Raw genomic sequence first — 25,536 nt, 5'->3', positions numbered from 1 at the left:
GTTGATGACACACATCGAAAACGTAATTAAATAATATCGCGATTGTGGTAAATATAATAAGAGAAGAAAAAAAAAGACGATACTATCCTAGTTTAAGTTTTTTTTTTTTCATTTTATAATATCGCTATGCAGTTGATATAATCGAATCGTGCTCGTATTGTTCACAGATATGGTCGAGTAAGCGTAGTGCAGTGGTTACTGTGGGAGACTGAGATGCCGGCTCTGGAGAGAAGTACAAATGGTGCATTAGCATTGCATTATGCAGCAGCCAGAGGATGTATTGACTGCGTGAAATTACTTGCTCAATCTTCGTCGCAACTCAGGTATGTCTAGGTTACCTATGTTGAGGGTTTTAGAGGTACTCGAGTACCTACTGTAATCATACGTATTTATCATTCTTTTCACGTCCACCATGTGTGAAAGAAAGTGAACTCTGCGAGAGGAAGTTGTGGTAGCATTGGCGAAATTTTTGCATTGATGCATTCGGTTTTGCAGGCGAAATTTAATGCAATTAGATATGCGGTGTTTTTGGAGGAAATTTGACTGAGGAAATGAGTAGGTAGATACATGTGATGGTTTTATGATTTTGAATTTTTTTGAATTTATTTGGGTTTTAATTAGAGAATTTACGTAGTCGAGTAAAAAGTGAAGTATTCAAAACTGTACAAGTTGAGTTGCATTACTTTGCCATGTAAACACAGAAGTGCATGGTGTTCAAATTTTTTGATAAATTCAAAATGTAAAATCTGAAGTTCTTTCTAGTTTTTAAAATGCTTCTGACACCTTTAGTTTTGAGTTTGGGTAAATAAGAATACGACACAAACTTTTAGAACATAAAACGACCAAAAAAAATGTTGTCCATGTATAAAATTGGAAGTGCTCAAAAATTTTGTTGATTTTAATCAGTCATATATAGCTTCTTCGATTTGAAAGATAGGTTGGCAAAAATTGAAAAGAAACTTTTTACTATACTGTCTTCCAAATTCTATTACATGGCTCAACCAAACCCAATAGCAATAGCTATGTTTGAACAGGTCACATGAAGATTTTCGAAATTTTTTTCAAAGTCGTTGAATGTGGAGTCAAAAAACCGAATGATAAGAATTTTCGTTTTTCTCACAAAATTTTAACCTATACTGATAGGTCACACGTCAATTTTTGTAATTTTTTTTTCAAATTTGATGAAATGTAGAGCCCCAAGTTTTATGAGAGTGGGTCCAAAATCTTGATCACAAGAATTTGCGTTTTTCTCGCAAAATTTTAATCTACTTACATTGGCAGGTTATACAAGTCGATTTTGTAATTTTTTTCTCAAATTTGATAAAATTTAGGGCTCAAAATTTTATAGTGGGGTCAGAAAACTAAATGATAAGAATTTCCATTTTTCTCACAAAATTTTAATCTACATGGATACACACGTCCATTTTTGAAATTTTTTTCCCAAATTTGATAAAATTTAGAGCCCATAAAATTGTATGCTGAGGTCAAAAAAGTAAACCATAAAATTTTTCGTTTTTCTCGTAAAATTTTAACCTAGATTGATGGGTCACAAGTCGATTTTTGATAAGTTAGAGCCCTAAATTTTATGGAGTGCGGAAGGGGGAAGGGAAGGGGGTGTTCAAAAACTGAATCATCAGAATTTGCGTTTTTCTCGCTAATTTTTTAGCTTTTAATATCTTTGAAGCATTTTTGACTTTTGTAGTGTTTTTAACATTTCCAACATATTCTGGCTTTTTGTGATATTTTTTGATTTTCGGTTTTTCTGACGTTTATGGCATTTCTAAATTTCTTTTTCTAGATTTTGGGTTATTTTTTGCTTTTATGGCACTTCTGGCATTCATAACATTTGTCGAATCTGGTATTCCTCACTTTTGTAATGTTTGTATAGAGTGCTTGGCTTTCATGATCTTTCAGACATTTTTAAAATTAAATTTTCTGGATTTTGTGACATATTTTCTGGCTTTTTGAAGCATTTTTTGATTTTTTAATAGGTTTTAGTTTTTCTGGTGTTTATGGTATTTTTAATTTTAGGTTTTTCTATGTACTTAGATTTTGGGTTATTTCTTGCGTTTGTGGCTCTTCTGGCATTTCTGACATTTGTCAAAATCTGGTATTCCTGATTTTTGTGATGTTTGTAAAATGCCTGGCTTTCATTTCTTAATCTTTCAGGCATTTCTGGAATTTTCTAGATTTTGTGACATATTTCCTGGCTTTTTGTGGTATTTTTTTATTTTTCCAAACATTTTTGGGTTTTTCAAGGGTTTATGAAATTTATAATTTTAGGTTATTTCTAGATTTTGGGTTATTTCTTACTGTTGTGACACTTCTGGCATTTATGACATTTATCGAATATGGCATTTCTGATTTTTGTGATGTTTGTAGAATTCCTGGCTTTCTCGATCTTTCATCAGACATTTCTGGAATTTTCTGGATTTTGTGATATATTTTCTGGCTTTTTGAACCATTTTTTGATTTTTTAATAAGTTTTAGTTTTTCTGGCGTTTATGGTATTTTTAATTTTAGGTTTTTCTATGTACTTAGATTTTGGGTTATTTCTTGCGTTTGTGGCTCTTCTGGCATTTCTGACATTTGTCAAAATCTGGTATTCCTGATTTTTGTGATGTTTGTAAAATGCCTGGCTTTCATTTCTTAATCTTTCAGGCATTTCTGGAATTTTCTAGATTTTGTGGGATTTTTTTATTTTTCCAAACATTTTTGGGTTTTTCAAGGGTTTATGAAATTTATAATTTTAGGTTATTTCTAGATTTTGGGTTATTTCTTACTGTTGTGACACTTCTGGCATTTATGACATTTATCGAATGTGGTATTTCTGACTTTTGTTGTGATGTTTGTAGAATACTTACCTGGCTTTCTCGATCTTTCATCAGCCATTTCTGGAATTTTCTGGATTTTGCGACATATTTTCTGGCTTTTGTAACATTTGCTTTGTGAGGTTTCTGGCATTCTTGGCATATTTTGGCTTTTGTGACATGGCGTGTATGGACTTTTGTGTTACCTATTTCTGGTTATTGAGACATTTCTGACTTTAAGACGCTTGTAAAAACGCAGACTTTTGTGGCATTTCAGACTTTTGTGATGATTTTGGCATTTCTGAATTTTACAGCATTTTCATCATTTTAAGCTTTTATGACTGTATCAGAATTATATTTTTGACATTTTTTTGGCTTTTGAGGTCTTTTTGTTATTTTATTGTGGCATTTTCTGACTATTGGGAAAACATTTTTGACGTTTTTTGGCCTTTGTAACATTTGCCTTAATGCGGTTTTTGAAATTTTCTACATTTTTATGGCTTTTGATGGTGCTTTTTTTTTGGTGAAAATTCTGGCTTTTGTGACGTTTATTGTACGAATTTTTTTGGCTTTTGTAACATTTTTGCTTTATGACGTTTTTGAAATTCTTTACATTTTTTGGCTTTTGTGGTGCCTTTTTTGTAAAATTTTTGGCTTTTGTGACGATTATTGCATTTTGACATTTTTTTTGCTTTTGTAACAATTTTTGCTTTATGACGTTTTTGAAATTCTTTACATTTTTTTGGATTTTGTGGTGCTTTTTTTGTAAAATTTTTGGCTTTTGTGACGATTATTGCATTTTGGCATTTTTTTTGCTTTTGTAACATTTTTGCTTTATGACGTTTTTGAAATTCTTTACATTTTTTGGCTTTTGTGGTGCTTTTTTTGTAAAATTTTTGGCTTTTGTGACGATTATTGCATTTTGGCATTTTTTTTGCTTTTGTAACATTTTTGCTTTATGACGTTTTTGAAATTCTTTACATTTTTTGGCTTTTGTGGTGCTTTTTTTGTAAAATTTTTGGCTTTTGTGACGATTATTGCATTTTGGCATTTTTTTTGCTTTTGTAACATTTGCTTTTAGACGTTTTTGAAATTCTTTACATTTTTTGACTTTTGTTTTTGTGCCATTTATAAGTTTTTGTGGCGTTTCTGGAATTTTTGCATTTTGTGTCATTTCTGGCCTTTATACGTTTGCAGACATTTTTGGCTTATGTAAGTAGATTTTCTTGCTTTTGTATTACTTTGGGAATTTTCTGGCTTTTTGATGTTTGTGTGGCATTTCTGACTTTTGTAGTAATTTTAATCTTTTTTTGGCTTTCATATAATGTTCCTGATACAAAATATTTCTGAAATTTTTTGGCTTTGCAAAATTTTCGTGACTTTTGGACATTTGTGGCATTTTTTTTTGTGTTATTCGCGACCTTTTTTGGTTTTTATTTTTGTGAATTTCAAGGCATTTTCAACTCACCTATGTCATGTATTTATGTAATGCGTATTTTTCACACTTTCTGACTCTAACAATACATTGGCACTTTCTGGCTTATGTACGAGTAACATTGTTGTCATTTATGCCATAATTTTAGATTTTGCAGAATTTTCTGGTTTTTTGACATTTGTGGCATTTTTTACTTTTATGACCTCTCTGCTATTTTTGGCTTTTGTGTCATTTCTGAATTTTTTTTTGACTCTCGTGATATTTGTAAAAAGAATTTTAAACTTTTGTGACGTTTCTTACATTTTCTGGCTTTTGTTATTTTTCTTGAGATGATGAAATGTTACGACATCACGATCAGGAATCGATCACTTCTGACAGTTTTCTCGATATTAGACGAGTGATGTAAAATAAAAACAAAAAAAATCAATATCCCCTCTCTTTCCTCCTCCTTTTTTCACTACGTATAAAGGTGCGATTATCACGTAACCGGATATTGAAATTTTGAAGTTTGAAATTACTACATAAGTCATATAGGTAAGGCATACCATACGAGTATGTGGGTTGACACTTTGGCGAATATTCGATAATAACATCATAATATAGTCGTTAAAAATTTAACAAGTTATTAATTTTGATATTTTCTTTCGTCGTTACCGTTACCATTAATCTTTTTTCTTCTTTTATTATTTTCCTTATACGATTTTTACACGATGAAAATGGTAACCTTGCTGCTTATACGAGTATGTATGTGCTTGGCGGTAGCTCGGCTTAGGCTTTGGCGTCGTCGTCGTTGTCGTCGTCGGCTCGAGTGAAAGTAGCAATATATCGTAACAAGGCGCACGCTAAAGAATATACGCACCTCGAGGAGAGGAACGAAAAAAAGCACACAATCGGGTACCTATACCTATAATACCGGGAATCTGGGGACATTCGAAGCAGCTGTGTGAGGAGAAGATACCGCGAGTAGCGATGCTAATACTTGCTAAAGAATTGCTGCGAAATACTCGACAGTACTCGCGAGCACAACAATAACGGTAGCGAGTCTTTAATTATATCATAATTACACACATTGCAATCCGTTAATTGAAAAGATATACGAGTTGATTTTCGTAGAGTGTGTCTACTTTGTCATTGTACGAGTAACTATTTTGTATAGGCGATAAGTAGGTGTAATTTTGAAGTGTATTATAGAAAGTAGGTATATGCATCTTTGTGGTTACAATAGAGTGACTTTTTTTTTATTCTAATGATCACCTTAGGCTGTGTGGGACTAGGAGGTCCTTTCGAAGACCGGAATGGATTTGGGTTTGGCTCTCGTGTGTCTAGCTGACCTAGGTGAGTTTGGTTTGGTTTGGCTAGACTGTGTCCGACGAGTCATATTGTAGATAGGTATTACTTAGTAGCCTATGTGATGCGCTCAAGTTGTAATTAAACAGATTCGCTGGGTTTATTTTCACATCGCCGTTCGTATCGCGTAATCTAACGTTAGGAATTTAGCATTACATTAGATGAAAGTAACATCGGTTTATGCTTCATAGCATTTGGAAAAACGTACATCGCACATAGCCGGAGGAAGTTTTTATAACATATGTTTAACAGCGTGCTACCTAGTTCAAAAAAACCAACTCGATATAACTGTTTACTCGGTGTCGAGTGTCGTGTCAGTTTCAGTAGAGTTTAATTTGTCGTATCGGCTCTCGCTAATTAAATAGCTCATTTTGCGAGCAGAAATTAGCATTACTACGTGTATATCTACATACTACAACAACAATGTTGCAAGTAATTAAGGTAGTAATTTCGTCTGGTAATGGATGATGGAAGAAGAAGGAAGACGGGAAGTTTAACTTATCAGTAACTATGGTATTTATACTCAAGTGGACACAAATGTAGAGGTTAGAAAAGGAGACACGGTAAAATGAAAACAAACAATTAACTACAACAAGAACAGTCAAAAGTGGTAGTCGTCGATCAGATGAATGAAATTTTGCCTTTGGGTTGTACTTGAAGGAGTAATAAAACTCGTAGATAATATTATACCTTGAATTCAATTTTTCTGAAACCATCCCTTTGAAAACTGAAGATGCAAGTATTTCAAAATACTCATCAATGAAAAGTTTTAGACAAAAGTCTAAACACATTTTAAAAGTTTTAAAAAAATAATAAAAATTCGAAAAGAATTAATATTGCAGCAGATATGTCAAAATTCCAGTGGAAAATGATTGGATCTGATCAGACCATAAATTATCAGCTCACATCAGATCTAATGATTTTTTAATCCAACTTGTCATTCTGGACATTTCCAGATAAGTATAATTTTGTCAAACTAAATGTACCCGTTTCAGATCGTAATTTTGATCAGATCGGGATCTGTTCGGACCTGATCAGATCCGGACTTTTCCCTTTGAGGTGTCAAAAAATGAAACACCTTTTCTGATTGTAAAAAAAAACTTCGAAAAAATTTAAAAAATGGCCAAAAAACATTTACCAAAAGAAATTAGACAATTTAAAGAAAAAAAAATTGATCAAAAAATGTCTACTCAGAATTTAGATCTGATTAGATCAGAGTTTTGACTTCATCGGATCTGTTCAGACTTGATCAGATCCGATCTTTTCTCTCCTCGATGTCAGAAAATCAGAATATTTTTCAAAATTACTCTACCTATAAGGGGGAAAAATATAAGAATTAAAAAATGAGTCAAAAACATTATACTCAGCATAAAAAAAATTATAAAATGAATACCTACTCTGATTACATCGGATTTACGGCGAACCAAGTATGCAATTTCATCTACACGTTTCCTAACTTACTTAATTACCTACCTATTGATATTTTGAAAAATATTCAGTTTTTAAATGAATTTTTTTTTCAAAAATTTGGCCTTTTTTTCTCTCAAGTTGCCATAATAAAGCTTGTAATGAGCTCAAAAATATTTAAACAACTTTGATATAGTGCATACTGCCTCCATCGCCTAAAGGGGATGATTATTTTATGAACCCCTTAAATTGAAAAGGTTGGTAACGTGTTATTACTTTGATCTGGCCAGATCCAATCTGATCAGATGTGATCAGATTCAATCATTTTTCGCTGGAAACGTATAGGATTTTTAAGAGAGGTAAAAAAACTGGAGTTTTCCTCCAATAACAGAAAAAACTTTTGAAATTTGAAAAAATAGGTACAATAAGCAATTATCATAAAACAAAATGAAGTATGTTGGTAAGATTTTTGGAAATGTAAAAAAATTAGATAAAAAAAATTATTTAAGTTAAGCAAAAAACGCAGAAAAATTCATTTTTAAAAATAATATTGATAGGGTTGATTAGGTATAGAAATATTAATTTAATTAGTCTGATGGAGAGAAGGATATTAATTATTCCCTATAGGTAGTGAATAATTACCTAATGCCAGAATAGAGGATTTAGTCAGAGAGCTAGAAATCATCCCAATTATCTCTATGCATAAAATGTCGAATCACATTAGTAAGTCAATCAATACTTTCAATCGTGTCAATATGATTTATTATAATTAAACTCAACATAAAAGTAGGACTATAAAAATATAAAATAATCTAAATCATTTTGTATTATAAAATAAATAAAGTCTGCAGCCTAAATTAGACGACTTGCATTAATGACTTACTTAAGATGTACCATAATGGTCAATCAATGCATTCGAATACCACTTCGATGATAGTGAGTCAAATGTCATCACACAGATATAATATGATCCATATACCTACTTATAATATTTGTGAATAAAGTGCTTATTGCTCAATATCCACAAATACTTACATCATTAAGATGGAGCTATAATTAATTAAAGATGGTGAATCTACTTACCAGGTTCACATACTGTCCATATTTTCTGTCTCTTTCACAGGTGTCCCTAATACTAAACACTTAGACAGAAATGTATTAGGGGAGAGGGAGGATGTTTTGGACAGTTGCTGGTTTGACGATTTGATTTGATTTTTTTTGACGGGGGTTTCACTATTATGTGGCAATGTGGTACCACAACTGATATTTGACAACATTTACCAGATAGCAACTCATGTGATAAAAATATTTCAGCTTTTGCTTTGAACTGTTTTTGGAAAAAAATTTTGTCTCACATTTTGAGCTCCTGAAAAATAACCGTGAGGAATTTCGTCAAGAGCCCAAGTAAAATGAAATCTCTGACTCTTTCTCGTCAATAATCACTAATTACCTTTTCGTGAAAAGCTGATACTTTTTTCCCACAGCCAGTTTAAGTAGAAATGGCATAGTGGGGATGTTTTGGACACTGTGATAAATTCGTGTTAATTTGTTATGTTTGGGTGTAAGATTGCCTCAGTTTTATCCAACAAATCCAGGAAAGACTTTTAATGAGTCTGGCATCCCACTTGACAATAGATTCGCCGATAAAAAAAAGCCAGTGAAAAAGCCGGCTCAAAAATGACAGTAAATTTGCCGTTAAAAAAAGGCCAGGGAAAAATCGGCTGCTTGTTTAAATACCTAATGCATTAAACTGCCAAATAAAAACCTGAAATCTACAAAAAATTTCTAGCCCGAGCGGGGATTGAACCCAGGACTCCTGCTAGCCGATCCAATTCCCTAACCACACAGCTATCATTGCAAGATGAATATTTTTGTTTTCAAGCGGTATACATGTACCCCACTTCGTACTTTTATTCAATTTTTTAAAAAGAAGTTGCGAATACCCATTGCGCATGTGCACTATAATCGGTGAATAAAAAACAGCTGATTAAAACAACTGTTTTTAATAAAGTAGCCGAGTGACTTTTCACTTGCGAGAACCAGCAGCTCGTCAAATAAAAAATTCTGCCATTTGCTGGTCAAAAACATCTGTTTAAATGGCTGTTTTTATAAAAAGTAGTTGTTTCTAACCAGCGTTTTTTTAAAGGCAAATTTACTGTCATTTTTGCGCGCCTATTTAATGGCAAATTTACAAAAATCAACCGGCGTTTCAGCTTGACCGGCAAATCTCTTGTCAAGTGGGATATGATAAATGCTAATCAAGAATGATTTGAAGTTGCCTCTCGAAAATATGTCGATTTGAGCAGGCCAGCACTGGCTGAAAAATATGGCATAAAAAAGGCGACTCTTCAACATTGCCTCACTAATATTAAAAACAATCAGAGTCAGCTGAAATTGTGTGAAATTGTGTGAAATTGTGGACAGATACTGACAATTGATTTCTAATGGATTGAAATTTGGGATTTCCAAAAATAAACATTCAAAAAAACATTTTTTCTCAGCATGTCCAAAACATCTACCTATTGTGTCCAAAACATCCCACCAGTGTCCAACACATCCACCCAAAATAGTGTTTTTTTCAAAGTCCGATGGTTTGTTTAGTTTGCAACTTAAAAATTTTTCTAGTATGTAAGTCAAAATGTGCGCATTGAGATCCTTTTTTGATTGATACCAACCCCACCTTTCTAGATGTTTCCTATTGCTTGCAATTTCAAATCAAAGAAAAGTGTCCAAAACATCCTCCCTCTCCCCTACACGAAGCTCCTTTTTGATGAGAAGCATTATCCATGCCTGGGAAGATCGATTGAATGCCCAAATGTACCGTGATTATAAAAATGTTAATTAAAACCACGTTTTAAGCATGTGGGCAAAAACAGGGAAGAGGGGAAGAGGGGTCCTGTCCTGCCCATACATCTGTATGCTTTTTACTTGTGTTGACAAAATACGGACTAGCTCGAGATATCAGCGCTAAGAGAAGATCCTCTCTTATACCAAGCACCGTGATGGTACATAGCTTGGTGTAAGACAGGAAGTATACACTTACGTGACGCCGCATACAGAAAGGGGACACGCGACCCAAAAATGGATTTTTTTTTAAATGATTGATTTTTATGTAAAATTCATCGTAGAATTCAATGGAACCATCGTTGAGACCGGATTTTTACTCTAAACGGGTAAAAAATGCCTCTAAGGTGAGGTACCTAAAAAAAATTTTAAAAAATGACCAAAAAATCGATTTTTTTTATGTTTGGATCACTTTGGAGGCGAAATGGAGCGTTCCACGAGAAAAATACATCAACCAAAATAGTAGAGAATTCAATTTCCAACAACCTATTAGCGATTCATTTTTCTCCAGAATGCATAGTTTTTCCGTTTTTGCTCAAAATAAGAAAATTTTACAATATCATCGTAAGATTTTTGTTTTTTTAAGAAAAACGGAAAAACTATGCATTCTGGAGAAAAATGAATCGCTTTTAGGTTGTTGGAAATTGAATTCTCTACAAGTTTGGTTGATGTATTTTTCTCGTGGAACGCTCCATTTTGCCTCCAAATTGATCTCAAAATTAAAATAATAAAAAAAAAAATAAAAAGTAAAATTTTTTTTTTTAAATGAGCACAATTATAACTGAGCCATCCTGTATAATGTAAAATTATCCCGAAAAGTTCGCAAAGAGATTACCAGAGTGTGTCTTAAACATACCCAGCACTCCAGCAGTGACCATCCTAATATTTCTAATTACAACTGGAAAATTCAAAAACAACTTCAAAAACTTTAAGCGCGTTTTTGTCAAAAACTTGTTTTTGGGCGCGTGTCCCCTTTCTGTATGCGGCGCCACATAATTACAGTTCCCAGGTTACCTATACTTCCAGTATCTATATATTAAAATTATGACCGGATTCTTGTGACAGCGAGTCTATATATTAAAATTATGACCGGATTCTTGTGACAGCGAGATCTCAGGAACGGCTGAACCGATTTTGATCGACGAAGTCTCAAAAAAAAGCTTTTGACCCGTAGATGTGCAGGTTTTAATCAAAAGTTCAAAAAGTTGCGCCGTAAAGCTCAAAAAAGCTCAATAATTGATTTTTGTCCATACGTAGCGCATTCGACGTATACACAGTAGTACGTATATTATACCTTGAAAGAGCATCTAAAAAAGTTAAATGTTGAAGAAAAAAGTTCACAAAAAAGTTGTGCCTTAAAGCTCAAAAAAGCTCAATAATTGATTTTTGTCTATACGTAGCCAACTTGAGGTATACAGAGAAGTACGTATATTATACCTTGAAAGAGCATCAAAAAAAGTCAAATGTCGAAGAAAAAAGTTCATAAAAAAGTTGCGCCATAAAGCTCAAAAAAGCTCAATAATTGATTTTAGCCTATACGTAGCGCATTCGATGTATACACAGTAGTACATATATTATACCTTGAAAGAGCATAAAAAAAAGTTGAATGTCAAAGAAAAAGCTTACAAAAATTTTTTGTCATAAGCTCAGAAAAGCTCAACAATTGATTCTATATACCTATTATAATTATGACTTTGACTCTGAGATCTCAGCAACGGCTGAACTGATTTTGCTTGATGATGTTTCAAAAAAGCATTTGACCCGTACATGCGCAGGTTTTTATCAAAAGTTCAAAAAGTTGCGCCAAAAAGCTCAAAAAAGCTCAATAATTGATTTTAGCCTATATGTAGCACATTTAGTGTATATAGAGAAGTACGTATAGTATTCCTTGAGAGACCATCAAAAGATGTCAAATGTCAAAGAAAAAAGTTAACAAAAAAGTTGTGCCGTAAGCTCAAAAAAGCTCAATAATTGATTTTAACCTGTACACAGTGTATTCAACATGTACGGCGAATACGTATATAATATCCTGAAAAAGCATCAAAAGAAGTGTAATGTTGAAGAAGAAAGTGTACAAAAACAGTTGTGCTGTAAAGCTCAAAAAAGCTCAATAATCAATTTTGACATATACACAGCGCATTCCACATGTACAAAGAAGTACTTATATTATAGGTACGTTGAAAGAGCATCAAAAGAAGTCAAATGTCAAAGAAAACAGATTTACAACAAATTTTTTTCCATAAGCTCAAAAAAGCTCAATAATTGATTCTGTATATTAAAATTATGGCCGGATTCTTTTGACTCTGAGATCTCATCCACGGCTGGTTTTTATCGAAAGTCCGTAAAGTTGCACTGTAAAGCTCAAAATAGCTCAATAACCGATTTTAACCTATACACAGCGCATTCCACATGTACAAAGAAGTATGTATATTATACCTTGAACGAGCATCAAGAGAAATCAAATGTCGAAGAAAAAAGTTTACAAAAAAAGTTGTGCTATGAGCTCAAAAAAGCTCAATAATTGATCTTAACTCTATACTCAACGCCTTCGACGTATACATATTATAAAGAAGTAAAGAGCATCACAAAAAGACAAAATTGTACCTCAAAATATCTCCACGGAAAAACAAACTTTGACACTTTGACAAAAAAAAGTTAATGATAAAAGCTCAGTGAAAGCTCGATACTTTGTGATATGCAGTATTTAACCTGAGTCATTCCATGTCAATTCAATCAAGAAGTGGTGGGGGGTTCGGCGATTTTTTTGAAATTTTTCCTGTGGGAAGATTTTCTGAAGGGATGACCAATGACGCAAATCTCAGCCCACCAGCCAATTTTCAAAGGCAGCCAGGGGGTGTCAAAGTTTTCAGTGAACTTGAAATATCATCCATTTCAGCAGTGGATTACTCGATAACCGCGGTACCTACCAATATGGAACTTTTTCCTATACATAGTTAGTGGTTTTGAAAGGCTTTTTGGTGATATCATACAAATTGGTGTTGCCACTTTTTTTTCGTACCAAAAATTAGCTCAAAAAGTTTCGAAACTTATTTTTTATATCGTTCCGACTCTCAAAAAAGTTCTGAAAGAAATATTCACAAAAAAAATCAAAATTCGAAAAGATTCAAAAAATAAACGAATTCTTTTTTTTTTGTTGTGAGTGTAATTTTTTTGCGCAAAAAAAAAGTGGCAACACTGATTTTTATGATATCACCAAAAAGCCTTTCAAAACCCCTAATCATGGGAAAAAATTCCATATCTTTCCACAGGAAAAATTTCAAAAAAATCGCCGAACCCCCCTACCACTTCTTGGTCAAATTGACGTGGAATGACCCACCTATAATCATTCCATTTGACATACCTATACAAAGAAGTATGTATAGTGTGCCTTGAAAGAGCTTCACAGAAAGACAAATCTTGAAGAAGAAAAAAAAGCTTACAAAATTTTTAAGCTAACTTTCAAAAGTTGACAGTAAAAGCTCAGCGATAGCTTAAAATTTGGCGACAATACGGTACATTTATTTAACCTATACTCAGCCACATTCGATGTATACAAAGAAGTACATACATACAATTACTGTCCCTCGAAAGATCTTCACAAAAAGAAAAATCTCGAAGAAAAAAGCTTACAAGAGTTCGCGGTCAAAGCTAAGTGAAAGCTTGAAAGTTTTGGTCATATAGTAGTATTTGATCTTATTTGATGTCTAAAAAAAATATACATATTGTACCTTGAATGATCACCGCGAAAAAACCATTCTAGACTAGACTGTAAAAAAATTAAAAAAATTAACGGTAAAAGTTCAGGAAAAGTTTGAAAGTTTATTATAAGTATGTCAGTTTTTTGTCACAGCAAGGTCTCTGCAACAGCAGAACCGATTTTGATAAACAGCCACTCAATAGAAAGGTTTTAAATAGTAGATATGCAGGTTTATGTTGAAAGTTTAACAATTTTCACCATGGGCTAAAAAAAGATGAAAAAAACATATTTTACTCAATTTTAAAATGTGAAACAAAATTATGACAAAAAGTTGATTTTATAAAAAAAAGCTTTCAGGGTGCATCGTCAACATTACCTCCTGTCACAAAGTTGTAAGCTTTCACAGAGATTTTACGTACCATCAAGTTTTGAGTTTTTTTTGTCAAAAATAGTTTTTTAACTTAGACCATTCAGGTTACAACATAGGTATTTTGTTTATCAATCAAATATGGCTTCATTATTGAGCTTTTTTCAGCTTACTAAACAACTTTCTGAGCTCACAATATAAACTTACACATCTACACTTTGAGGCCTTTCTATCAAGAGTTTGTTATTTCAGGTGAAATACCACATGTCACGAAGTGTTGAGCTTTTGTTTAGCTTTTTTTTTTTTAGAAATTTTCAAAAAATGATGGTAAAAGCTAAGCGAAAGCTCAAAATTTTGTGACATGTGATATTTGACCAGATCGAGTCATTATATATAGCCAAGGTTGAAAGTTTTCACCACTTTATGCAGAGGGTGCAGCAAATCGAGTCATTTTAGTCGAGACTTTAACAACCTTAGCAAACAGCAAAATAGGTAATTACCAAGATTTTTGGTATTTTCTGATGTAAATTTAAAAAAATTAAGATTGTTGAGTTGGTAAAAAACAAGAAACATTGTCAATTTTAGCAAAAAGTAGCAACTTTGGTGGTTATTGACAAAAAAAATTATGTAGTCCACATTTTTTTGCAATTATTTTTGTCGCTTTTATTAGGTGAAAGTATAAGGTAAAAAACAATTCTTTTTTTGGTATTTTTGCGAAGAGTTTGCAATGCTGCCAAAAGTGAACATTTTTGTAAATTTTTTAAGAAATGAAACCAGGACTTTTCTTCAATTGTTGAAAAAGAAAGATACCTATAATACTAATTTTAAAAAATGAATTTCCCAATAAGTAACAATGAAAAAATCGTGATCATTCTATGTAGATGCCTACTTATTGTGTAGTTACTGAATTTTTAAAATGTATATTATTACGTTTCGAAGAATCGCGCAGTATGCGCGATTAACGGGTTAGCTAGTAATCTAGTGTATAATAAAAGTTCTAATAATAACTACGTACTAACTCGGTAAGGCCATATCTCACCATATCAATATGATAAAGATTTAAAAAAAAAAAAATAATTGAAAAACCAGCATAATAAAAATTTGAAAACAGAAAAATGAGCATTTTACAAATACAAAAAAAAGGCCAGCAAAAAATTGAAAAATATGAAATCATTTATAGGCATAAGTACGATAATTATTGTTGTTTTGTTAAAATTTTTTGGAAAAAATCAGCATTTTAAAACTTGAAAAAAAAATCAGTCTGATTAGGTCATGTGATCCCCCCTCCCATCCCTGAAAAAAATAAAGTAAAAATTTAATCTTTAAAAAAAAACTGTTTATGAGCGCTGGGAAATTTTTTAAATAATGAAGTGGCTTGATTATCTCATTTGGTTATTAATTATTATAATTTTTTGATGACTGGATATCGGATATTTGAAAAACTGAATCAGAGTGAAGGGAGGGAAGGGAATAATGGTGATGCATCAATAAGAGCCATCGATGAGAGCGGGAATGAGCACAGTGGATCTTGATTTTAATTAATGATAATTTTGATAAATTACTCATCCTTTAGATACCTACATAGAATATCTAAATGATTGAAATCTTAATCTTAGTTTGTACAACATTAGGTATTGATTTAGTGACCATATTTTCATCTTTTTTTTTCTTACCGCACCACAGAGAAATCGTACCTAAGCACTTGTAAAACTTTTTCAAGTACCTATTTGTAGGTATAGATACGAGTAGTACCTAACTATGTAGTTTTTCAGCATAATATTACAAATATGTACCTATACTAGAAGAAATCGCCACCAATGACCTTTAAAAGCATTCGCATATGTTTAAAGGCCGCAAATATGTAGATACAAGGCAGCATACATGGAATTGTGAAAATGTATGCAGTGGTTAGGTAGTTAGGTATACTTTCGCTTATTAATTTAGCATCGTTATTAATAAAGAAGAGACTCGCGTTCGATGAATGTCACCGTATTTAAAAAATACTCGTACATATCCTTATATCCATATCGCTCGTGTGGACTGTGCGTCATCGTCATCAACAAACAACTTGTTGGGACTACCCCTGGGAGGCTGAGAGGCTGAGATGCTGATTGCTGACCGTGTGTCTTATGAAGATATTCGAGGCACGCCATCCATCGTCATCTCCGTTTCGTCTGTTCACTGTTGTGGTGCCCGGTAAATACATACAAATACGAGTACGCGACGCAGACATACCGGTCTTTAATTATAATTTTATCGAGCTTAGGAAGTGAAAGATGTTTACGTTTGTGGACTGCTTTCGCCGCGTGCGTGGCCATCCAAGCTACACGCGATTACTGCAACAATGTCGATCGGTCAGATTTTTTCAGCAGTGATTCGCGGTTCCACATTATGCTCTTGTAAAGTTAGTTATGCTCAGTTTTCGATTGATTTCGTATTCGCGGTGCGTGTTACAGTTACCATCATCAGTTCTGTTCAGTATACACGAGTAGTATAATTTTGTTGAAAACGTAATCGTTATGTTTTATTGGGTGATTGACGGCAGGGTCGAGTTGACTTGAGCGAGTAATCTTTATAATAATTATTTACTTATCGACAGTGTTGCGTAATAAGATTCTGTTTTTGTTAATTAAAAGTGTTCGCCGAATGACCAATTTCACGGCACCGTTACACCAGCGTCAGCCAGAGTCAGAGCCAGAGCCGCAGCCGGTGTAATTAATCGAGAGAAAATGTCATTTTGTGAGGAATGTTACGGTTGATGAGTTGAAGAGTCTCTGTGTTGACAAAAAAATTTTTTTACTCGAGGATTTGGATTTCTCAGTGTCGAGTGGAATTGTTTCTGCTGGTTTGACGATGGTGATGAAGTATTTTGGAATATTTTAAAAGTGGAGAAGTTTTTTTTTTTGGATTTGGATGTTTGAGTGGGTTGCCAAGGGGTTCTGGAAAAGGTCAATAATTGTTACATATGTAATTCAACTCGGAGTTCTTAGAGCTATTCCAAAATGTATCTCGAAATAATCAGAAATCGAATTTCTGAAATTGTGGCCGGATGCCAATCAAATGAGAGGTACCTATTATAAATCTATATAGTTTACTCATTTTTTACGTTATCTAAACCTTAAATTATAAAATTTGTCCTGAAAAGGGCAGCTGAAGGAGCAAATAAAATGAGCTCTTATATAGAAATGGAGCACATTTTGGACATTTCTGAATCAAGTTAATGTATCAAAATTGGAATTTATACCTCTAATAATCTTACTTGAGTACTTATTAGGTACCTAATTATTGTATCAATTATTGAATTTACATGTTGATTGATCTTCTTACTCCTAATTCATTTTTAAAATTCACTCACACATTTGCTACCAAAAAAAAAAGAGATCATCTTTGAATACAGGAAAGAGTGCATTTGTTGACTTTGAAATTTAGAATTGTGGTCATCCAAGGTTACGAGCATTTATCTTCATCTGAAAAAAAAATTAATGAGCATCAGCGGAACTGAGAAAATTTTCAAAATGATAAAATTTCATTATGTAGCCAAAACCAGCAATGACATTTAATTTTATAGATGCTCAGACAACTTCCTATTTGAGGTTTACTTCTTAAGATCGGATTGGGATCGCATAAAAAAATTTGATTTTTAATAATTATTTTCTGATTCAAAGAAATGTCAATTTTGTGGCCGGGAGGGGGGTGGTGAAGAAAATATACTTAAGGCTTTTTTGGAAGAGAGCTGAGAAAATAAATCTGTAAAATCTAAAACCGAAAATTGAAAGTACCTATACGAGCTCTTGAGAGTGAAATTCAACCGTTTCTCTTCCTCCTCGTCACACTTAAAAATTCATCCTTTTGTTATGAAAAAAATGTTATTTAGATTTTACTGTATGGTTTGGGCCTTAAGGACAGACTAATTCGATATATGTAATATTGTATGTACCTATCACAAGATCCAATTCGTTTTAAAAAAGCCCATTTTGATAATGCTTCAAAGTAGTGTAGCATCAACATCAACACTTGAATTGGTGGTAATTTTTTCGTAATTTTCAATACTTAGATCACGTTTCGAAGCTCAATGGTCAATTTTATTAACATGTGCTCAAAATGGCATTTTATAAAGGCCCAAAATTCTTTAGGGAGAGCATTCGTATTTCCAAAAAAACTTGATTGGGCATTTTGATGAGTAGATACCTAACTAGAAATCTTAAAAGGTTTTATTTTAATTATAACACTTTATCGAGATTATTGCGTTTTGAGGCCCACTTCTGACATACTCGTACATGAGTAGAAGACAGAAGTGTATTTTTAGGTCTCAATTTTCCAACAAACAAAAAAAGTTCCAAATTATGTTGTCCAGGGCTTATTTTAAGTCATATTGTGTTTCAAAAACTTTTTTTGACAATATTGAGGAAAAAAATGGAAGTAATTTTTGGATCTCGAATTGAAAAAAAAATTTGACTTGCACGATTAGGTACGTTGCAGGCGACTTCAAAAACATTATATTCAAGTCACATTTTGAGAATACTTTTGACCAAGAATGAAAAAAATGCACCATTTTTTGTTTTAGCTCCCAATTTTTCAAAAAAAAATCAATAAAATTGCAATTTTTTGAACCTGATTTTTCAACAAAAAAAAAAAAAAAAAAAAAGAAGAAAATTAGGTAGGTACCTAGATTCTCAAAATGCACGATTCAGCTGCACCAACTTTAAGAATCTTGCATTTTAATCATACATATTCGCATTCTGAGAAGAACTTTTGACAAAAATGAGGAAAATGTCCCTGCCTATTATTTTTCAGACTTGAATTTTTCAAAAAAAATCTCAAAATTCACTATTGGGCAGCTACAACTCTGGAAATCTTATCTACTCAGATCATATTCTCACTTTTTTCGCCTTTTTGAGGGTTACTTTGGACACCAATGAGAAAAATTGTATTTTTTTTACCTCAACTTTTCAACAAAAAAAAGGTCCTCAAAAAGCCATATTTTGATTAAGTACCTACCATTGAGTTTTGAATCCTTTTTCTGATCTATAGTGAGGGAAAATGTATTTTTTTTTAGTTCTCAATATTTTTCAAAAAGGTCCCCAAATCTCAAAATTTATTACTGGGCTGAGCTACAACTCTGGGAATATTTTCTTTTTCTATTCAGATCAATTATGTACCTACTTGTATAAATTCTTACTTCCATCACATTTTCGAGGTCCAACCAAAAAAAAAGTCCCCAACGGCCAAATCTCCAAATTTACGATTGACCAGCCACAACTCTTGGACTTGGAATTATACAATTATTAAGCTTCAATTTTTTTTGAAAAAACAAAAAAAAACCTGAAATACCAAAGTATGCAATTAGGCACCTTTAATATTGGAATCTTCTATTCAGATCATATTTTAACTCATTTATTGCGTTTTGAGGACCACTTTAAACATGAATGAGAGGGGGGAAGGTGTCCAGATAATATTTGCTACATGTAATTTCGAAATTTCTAATGTTTTTTTTAATTCATTGAAAATCTTGGGTTTATTGAAAATTTTCTTATTACTTTATGACAAATTTATTTTCATGTTCCTGGGAAAATCTTCAAACATTTTATTTACTTGTTCAATAAATTTCAAAGGCATGCACTTTCAAATATTTATGTAGGTATTCAATTTTGTAGAAAGATTTGACCAATGGTGTGATTTTTTGTTCATCAGCTTTTATGCCTGAAAATAAATTTCTAGATTGGTACAAATGTTACCTAGGTATGAACCATCGAACTCCTCCAAATTTCACGTAATATTTCTCAGATTACCTCTAAATTCGCTTTGAATATTTGGAAGTTTTTTTTTTCTCTAAAACTGTGCGATTCCCTTTCCAACAACGTTCACGATTTGGGAGACTCAAAGTATCTGATTTTGATATGTGACGCGATAATTTAACACTTTTTGAGACATATTTGTTTCTTTGCAGTTTCCTCCAGAAAGTTTAATTTTTTGAAAAATTCGATAATTTTTTTCATAATTTATATTCCTACTCTTAATTTTGTGTATAATATTTTGAGCATATTTTTAAAGGCCCATAAAGGGTTTACCGCTTTTTCTCTGCATTTTTAATATCTATTTTTACAATTTCCACTGAAGGAGAGGGGGCAGGGTCAATATTTTTAAAACTTTATTTACTTTTTTTTCTTTAAAATTTTACATTTTTTCAACAATTCCTAACCCTATTAAGATTCTTTTTCTTGTAACGAATCTAAATTGATTTTCCCTTCATCAATGGTAGGTAATAGGTATGTACTGAATTCGAGTACATACTTCTTGTAGAGAGTGCTTATTTGATTCGGGATCGGTGATGAAAAATTGAAACAGAACTACAACTGAACCTTGAACTGGTGAAAAACAGAAATGAAGAAATTGAAACCAAAACTGAAACTAAAAATAGCAAAATGAAAACTGAAAAGTCACATGTATAAGTTTTGCCACCATTGCCGAAAAGTCAAGTCCAAAAATCCACTTTTCTGACCCTGGAAAGAGGTCAAATAGAGTTGAAAAATCGAAACCTGCAAAAGACACTTCCAGCACATCCGCTCATTGTACTGTAAAAATTTGGATCCTCTAGGCCCATTTGAAGAGGCTGCAGACCTTCCTAAACGTCAAAAAACACGACGTAAAATAGTCCAGACATCCATTTTTTTTGATCCTGAGAAGGGGTCAAATGGGGTTGGAAGGTTTAAACCTGAAAAAAGCACTCAAGTGGTCCCCTCCCATTGTATGATGAAAATTTGGGCCCCTGGATTAATTTTAAGGGTGGGGGAGGGGTCAATAACAGGGGTAAAATACGATTTTTTCCACCTTAATGCCACCTTAAATGGGATGGGGATGATCTAGGAATCTGACATTTGAATACGTTGATTCCAGGAGCGATAATGACCAATGGTGTGATTTAGGAGCTTTTTTATCAATTTGGAGTCAAAATATGCCCCTCCAAAAAAATGACCATTGTGTAATTTTCAACTTTGACCCTCCCTACTCCAGGAGTCAAATATGGTTTTTGTGAAAACCTTATTCTCCAAGTTTGACTTTATTTGATCAATTAGAACAGGTTCCAAGTCATAAAGTGTTGGGCTGAAACTTACCTATATGTCGGACCCACTGCAATAGCCATAATTTCTTACCAAAATTTGGCTAAAAAGAGGGTCCACACTTGTCCTTTTTATTTTACTTGTAACATACCGTGTATCTAAAAACCTGCAATCTTCTTCAATTAATTTCTGTCATCTACCAATGATATTCTCCACCACAATATTTTAAAATATCAATTTCTTCTGTTTCAGTGCCAATATGCAGATGGAAAACGACGTCACGCCTGTATACCTGGCAGCTCAAGAAGGACACCTAGAAGTCTTAAAGTTCCTAGTTTTAGAAGCCGGTGGTTCGTTATACGTTCGTGCCAAAGATGGCATGGCTCCGGTGCACGCGGCCGCTCAAATGGGCTGTCTTTCCTGCGTCAAGTGGATGGTACGTACAACTAACGTATAGATTATATACCAAAATCAAAACTTACCTTCACAGTTCACCGTGCTCAAAGTAAAGTTTGTTACAAAAATTATACATTTGCAGGTGAAAGACCAAGGAGTAGATCCGAATCTTCGTGACGGTGACGGAGCCACTCCGCTGCACTTCGCCGCCAGCCGAGGCCACGTCGATACCGTTCGATGGCTATTAAGACACGGTGCAAAGTTACTATTGGATAAGTTCGATAAGAGTCCTATAAACGACGCTGCTGAAAATAAACAAATCGAAGTAAGTCTCAATTGGACCTATTTGTACGTAGAGTTGGTACACGAGTATAGATTATGAGCCTGCTGCTGTGTGGATGAAGAGATGTTGAGGTTGTTGATGTACCTGTCTCGCTTCATTTTGTACCTACTACAAAAAAAAAAATTAAAAAAAACACAACTATCAAGTTACAGTACTTCACGTTTGAACAAGCAGAAAAAATGCGTGAAAAGTTTGATAACGAGATTGAAACGTGACAGTGATACAGTTGCGCAAGTATTACATCGTTATATACGAGTACCTAATACCTATATCTTATGGGATACCTAGGCTATGTCTGCGATGCTATGCTCTTAACAATGACAGATTTTTTTCTCTTACACCTCTGGCTCTGGTATAATCTAACCAAGCGCCTCGAGTGTAGATGGGATCGCGAGAGAAGAGAAAAAAAAAACATTAACGAAGATTTTGATTACGTTTCCAAGTTTAGTGGAACGATTATGCTTAGTGAAAGTAACCGTTGATTATAAAGATTAGGACAGGTGTAAAGACGCGAGAGTCGGATAAGGATGAGAGTATATTGCATTGTGATTACTTCTTAGCACGTTCGCATTAAGGTCAAATACTAGTCTTATGCATAAATTTTTAAATTTCGTTTTCATCTAAAACAATATCGTGTATAGGTAGCCTAAGCTGTACTTACGTATATCTACACGAATTATACAAATAGCTAGGCTCAGTATAGTCAGTAGGTAGACCTATAAAGTAAAGTATGAGAGATTGATTTTCTAAAACGGTTTTTAAATCGTTATTTTTACCCATTTAACTAACTACATACTAGATAAATTTCTCGATTTGGTGTTCTTCAATGTTTGTTTGTTTTTTTTTTTTTTTTTTTAATATAAATTTATTTTTGTGCAATTATGTAAACCTTATATTCGTGTATCTTTCGTGCTACACTTTTTGGGATGGGAGGCAGGTACATTTATAGACTTAAGAGCTGTAGAACGAATTATTATTGGACTACATAGATTAGAAGGAGACATGGAACTAAGTATACGTTGTAGGGGGAAATTTAAACACGAATGGGCTAATGATGATGCGGAAATGATTCTCGGAACAAGATATAGGAAAATTGTTGATTTTTTTTCGAGATTAGAAATTGATATGCAGCTATAGGTAAGTACATACAAGATGTACGAGTACATGCACGCGTATCAACTTTTCCGCATTGAAATTGTGATTTAAAATTAACTGGTTTTATTCGTGGAACGTGTGGTTTACCTGATGTGATGTGATGCTTAAGCAGCGTTGTTTGTTTTTTTAAATTGTAGATATATCTTTTTGTTTGTTTATATTATTATGGTCAAGTAGGAAAAAGATGCGAATAAATATTTAATTACATAGGTATAGGTATGAATGTTGGCGAGTGTGAGGTCTGTGAACTGAGTAGATAAGACGAGATTTTTTTTTTTTTTTATATTAATGAATAAATTTAAATACATAAAAAAATATATATTTACTTTTTTTCAATTAAAATTCAATTATGAAATAAATAAAAATTTAAAAATTAGCTTTCTTCCTAAAATATATAAATATTTTAAAAAAATTAAACAAATCTATTTTAAATAAAAAAATATTTATAATAAAATGATAATTTTTTTCTTGAGTTCGAAAAGGGATTTTTTGTTAAACTAAGAGAGAAAAAACGCTGAGAGATCCATGAAAGGTACCTAGTAAAATGACGTTTTGTAGCCTGAATTGAGAAAAAATAATTTTTGTTATCAAAAATTTTATTAACTCAGTAGCTCTTAAGCGTTCGAACATTGATGCCTATAGAGAGACGAGAACGAGGGAAGGCATAAAAAGAGATGTAAGTGTGCAATGTTACATACATTTGACACGTTTAACAGGCTTCAATTTACATGTAGTAATATACCTACAGAAAAAAGCTGGCATGAAGCCTTGCATGTTCAATGAAAGGTGATGAAAAGGGGAGAAGAGGTGACGATATAATGAGAATTCATTTTCGTAATGTAAAATTTTCAATGCTAGACTAAAAGTTTTTTTTTTTTTAAGAAACTTCCAATTTTTGAAGTGATGTTTAGGGAAATAAGTTACATAAAGTAGGTAGGTACATAATAATTTATACAGGGTGTCCTAAAATAAAATTTGTCTAGAGGGAAAAAAATTGAAACGAATTTTTGAGCCTTGTAAGGGGGGGGGGGTGGATAATGCATCAAACAGTGATGCCGATTGTTTTATCATTATTATTAATTTCAAAATACTGAAAAAATTTGATTATCTGAAATTTTTTATTCTAGTCTTTTTTGTTTTTGTTATAATTATGTAGGTATTTATTTGTTTTTATTTCATTTTTTAACATTTTTTTCTGAAAACATTTCAAAAAACTTTTGTTTTAATCGTTTTTATTTTTTATTTTTTTCATAGTGGTCTTCTGTATTTTAGTTAGGTATTAATTTCTTGGCTTATTGATTTATTTTTTGATTTCCAGTTCCAAAATATAGCAAAAAATTGAAAAGGAAAAAAAAATTATTTCATTTTGCTCATTTTGTCTAAAAAACTCGAATTCTTATTTCAGTTTGGTAAAAAAAATACAATGCTAAGAAAATCGAAAAGGATGGTTCTTCTTATTGAAATCTATCTGGTTCTGGTTGTTTTTTTCCTCAAAAACTCAATATTGATAAATTATTACTGAAGGGTTCTAAATTTTTTCGGAATCACTTTATTTGCTGGTTCTTTTGGGAGTGTTTTTTTCTAAATTTTCAAACAGTTCTACAATAGGTAGTACAGTCAATTTTAGCAAAATTTTTAAGTCGAACCTCGGAAAAATTGGTGGAAAGCTGAATTTTACATTATTTGTTCAGATTAGTCTCTAAAACAACCCATCAAAAGTTGCACCCCGCAACTTGAACGTTACCCCCGCAAGAGGTCATTAACCTTTGCCGATACAGGTTTTTCGGCTGTATCGCCGAAATTAAGGGCCCGAGAGGAAAAATTGTTCTACGCTGAATTTCTTATCAGCATGACCAGTTCAGCTTTTCCCAGAATGGCGATTTCACTTTTATTGAGGAGGGGGTAAAGTTGCCAATTTTATGAAAATTTAAAAAAAATGAAAATTGACAATGTAAAACGTGAACTTGATTCACAGTAGACTCGAAAATATTTTGACCAAAGTTGCACTCCGCAACTTGTCTACGATCCCCGCAAGAGGTCATTAACCTTTGTCAAGCTACGTTTTTCGGCTATATCGCCGAAATGAAGGGTCGGAGGGAAAAAAGTGATTGAACTGAAATTATTCTACGCTAAATTTCCTAAGAGCATGACCAGTTCAGTTAGAATATATTTTTCAATTTTTGGTGAATTTCTAAAAATCAAATTTTGGCCAAAAATGAAAAAAAAATCAAAATTTTACCAAATTGACCTAGAAGGATGAAATTTGGAATGTATCCTATTTTCGATCTGCCAAATCGATTAGAAACTATTTCAAAGCATTTTGAGCAATTCTGGAGCCTCCGGCAGACTTTTGAAACTTGAAATTTCCATAAAATTTCATCAAAAGCAGTTGGAAAGCTAAGATTCATTCTGTAAACTAATTTCAATACGCTAGGGAGTCGACTGCAAGTAGATTTCAAGTCGTTCTGGAGCCTCCAGCGATTTTTTAGAAATTACTGGAGCCTTCAGGAGATATTTCGATGCTTAAAATTTCCGTAAAATTTTACCAAACAGAGATACCCCATTTTTGACGTTATTCTGAGGTGGATCGCAGGCAGTTTCAATCCGTTTTGGAGCCTCCAGCAGATTTTTAGAAAGTTCTGTTTTTTTAAAACTGCCACAAAATCTATCCGAATCA

The 25,536-nt window shown here is 32.8% G+C and overlaps 1 protein-coding gene across 4 annotated transcripts in view; it reads left to right on the top strand.

The window, feature by feature from the left end:
- The window catches only part of f (forked), a 102,793-nt gene that overhangs the window by 49,361 nt on the left and 27,896 nt on the right, over window positions 1-25,536 (top strand). For 3 of the 4 annotated variants that reach the window (XM_065360022.1, XM_065360024.1, XM_065360023.1), the window contains exons 2-4: window positions 168-323; window positions 21,218-21,401; window positions 21,504-21,686. In XM_065360022.1, coding sequence (XP_065216094.1) covers window positions 214-323; window positions 21,218-21,401; window positions 21,504-21,686 — 477 coding nt within the window. In that variant the 5' untranslated portion in view covers window positions 168-213. Of the gene's footprint in view, window positions 1-167; window positions 324-16,260; window positions 16,975-21,217; window positions 21,402-21,503; window positions 21,687-25,536 lie in introns of those variants that run through there. The other variant, XM_065360025.1, reaches the window with a different exon arrangement.

Source organism: Planococcus citri, chromosome 4, assembly GCF_950023065.1.
Source record: "Planococcus citri chromosome 4, ihPlaCitr1.1, whole genome shotgun sequence".
NCBI classification, from domain to species: Eukaryota; Metazoa; Arthropoda; class Insecta; order Hemiptera; family Pseudococcidae; genus Planococcus; species Planococcus citri.
Note: the sequence above shows the minus strand (reverse complement) of the source record. Positions and strands in the feature narration are given on the sequence as shown.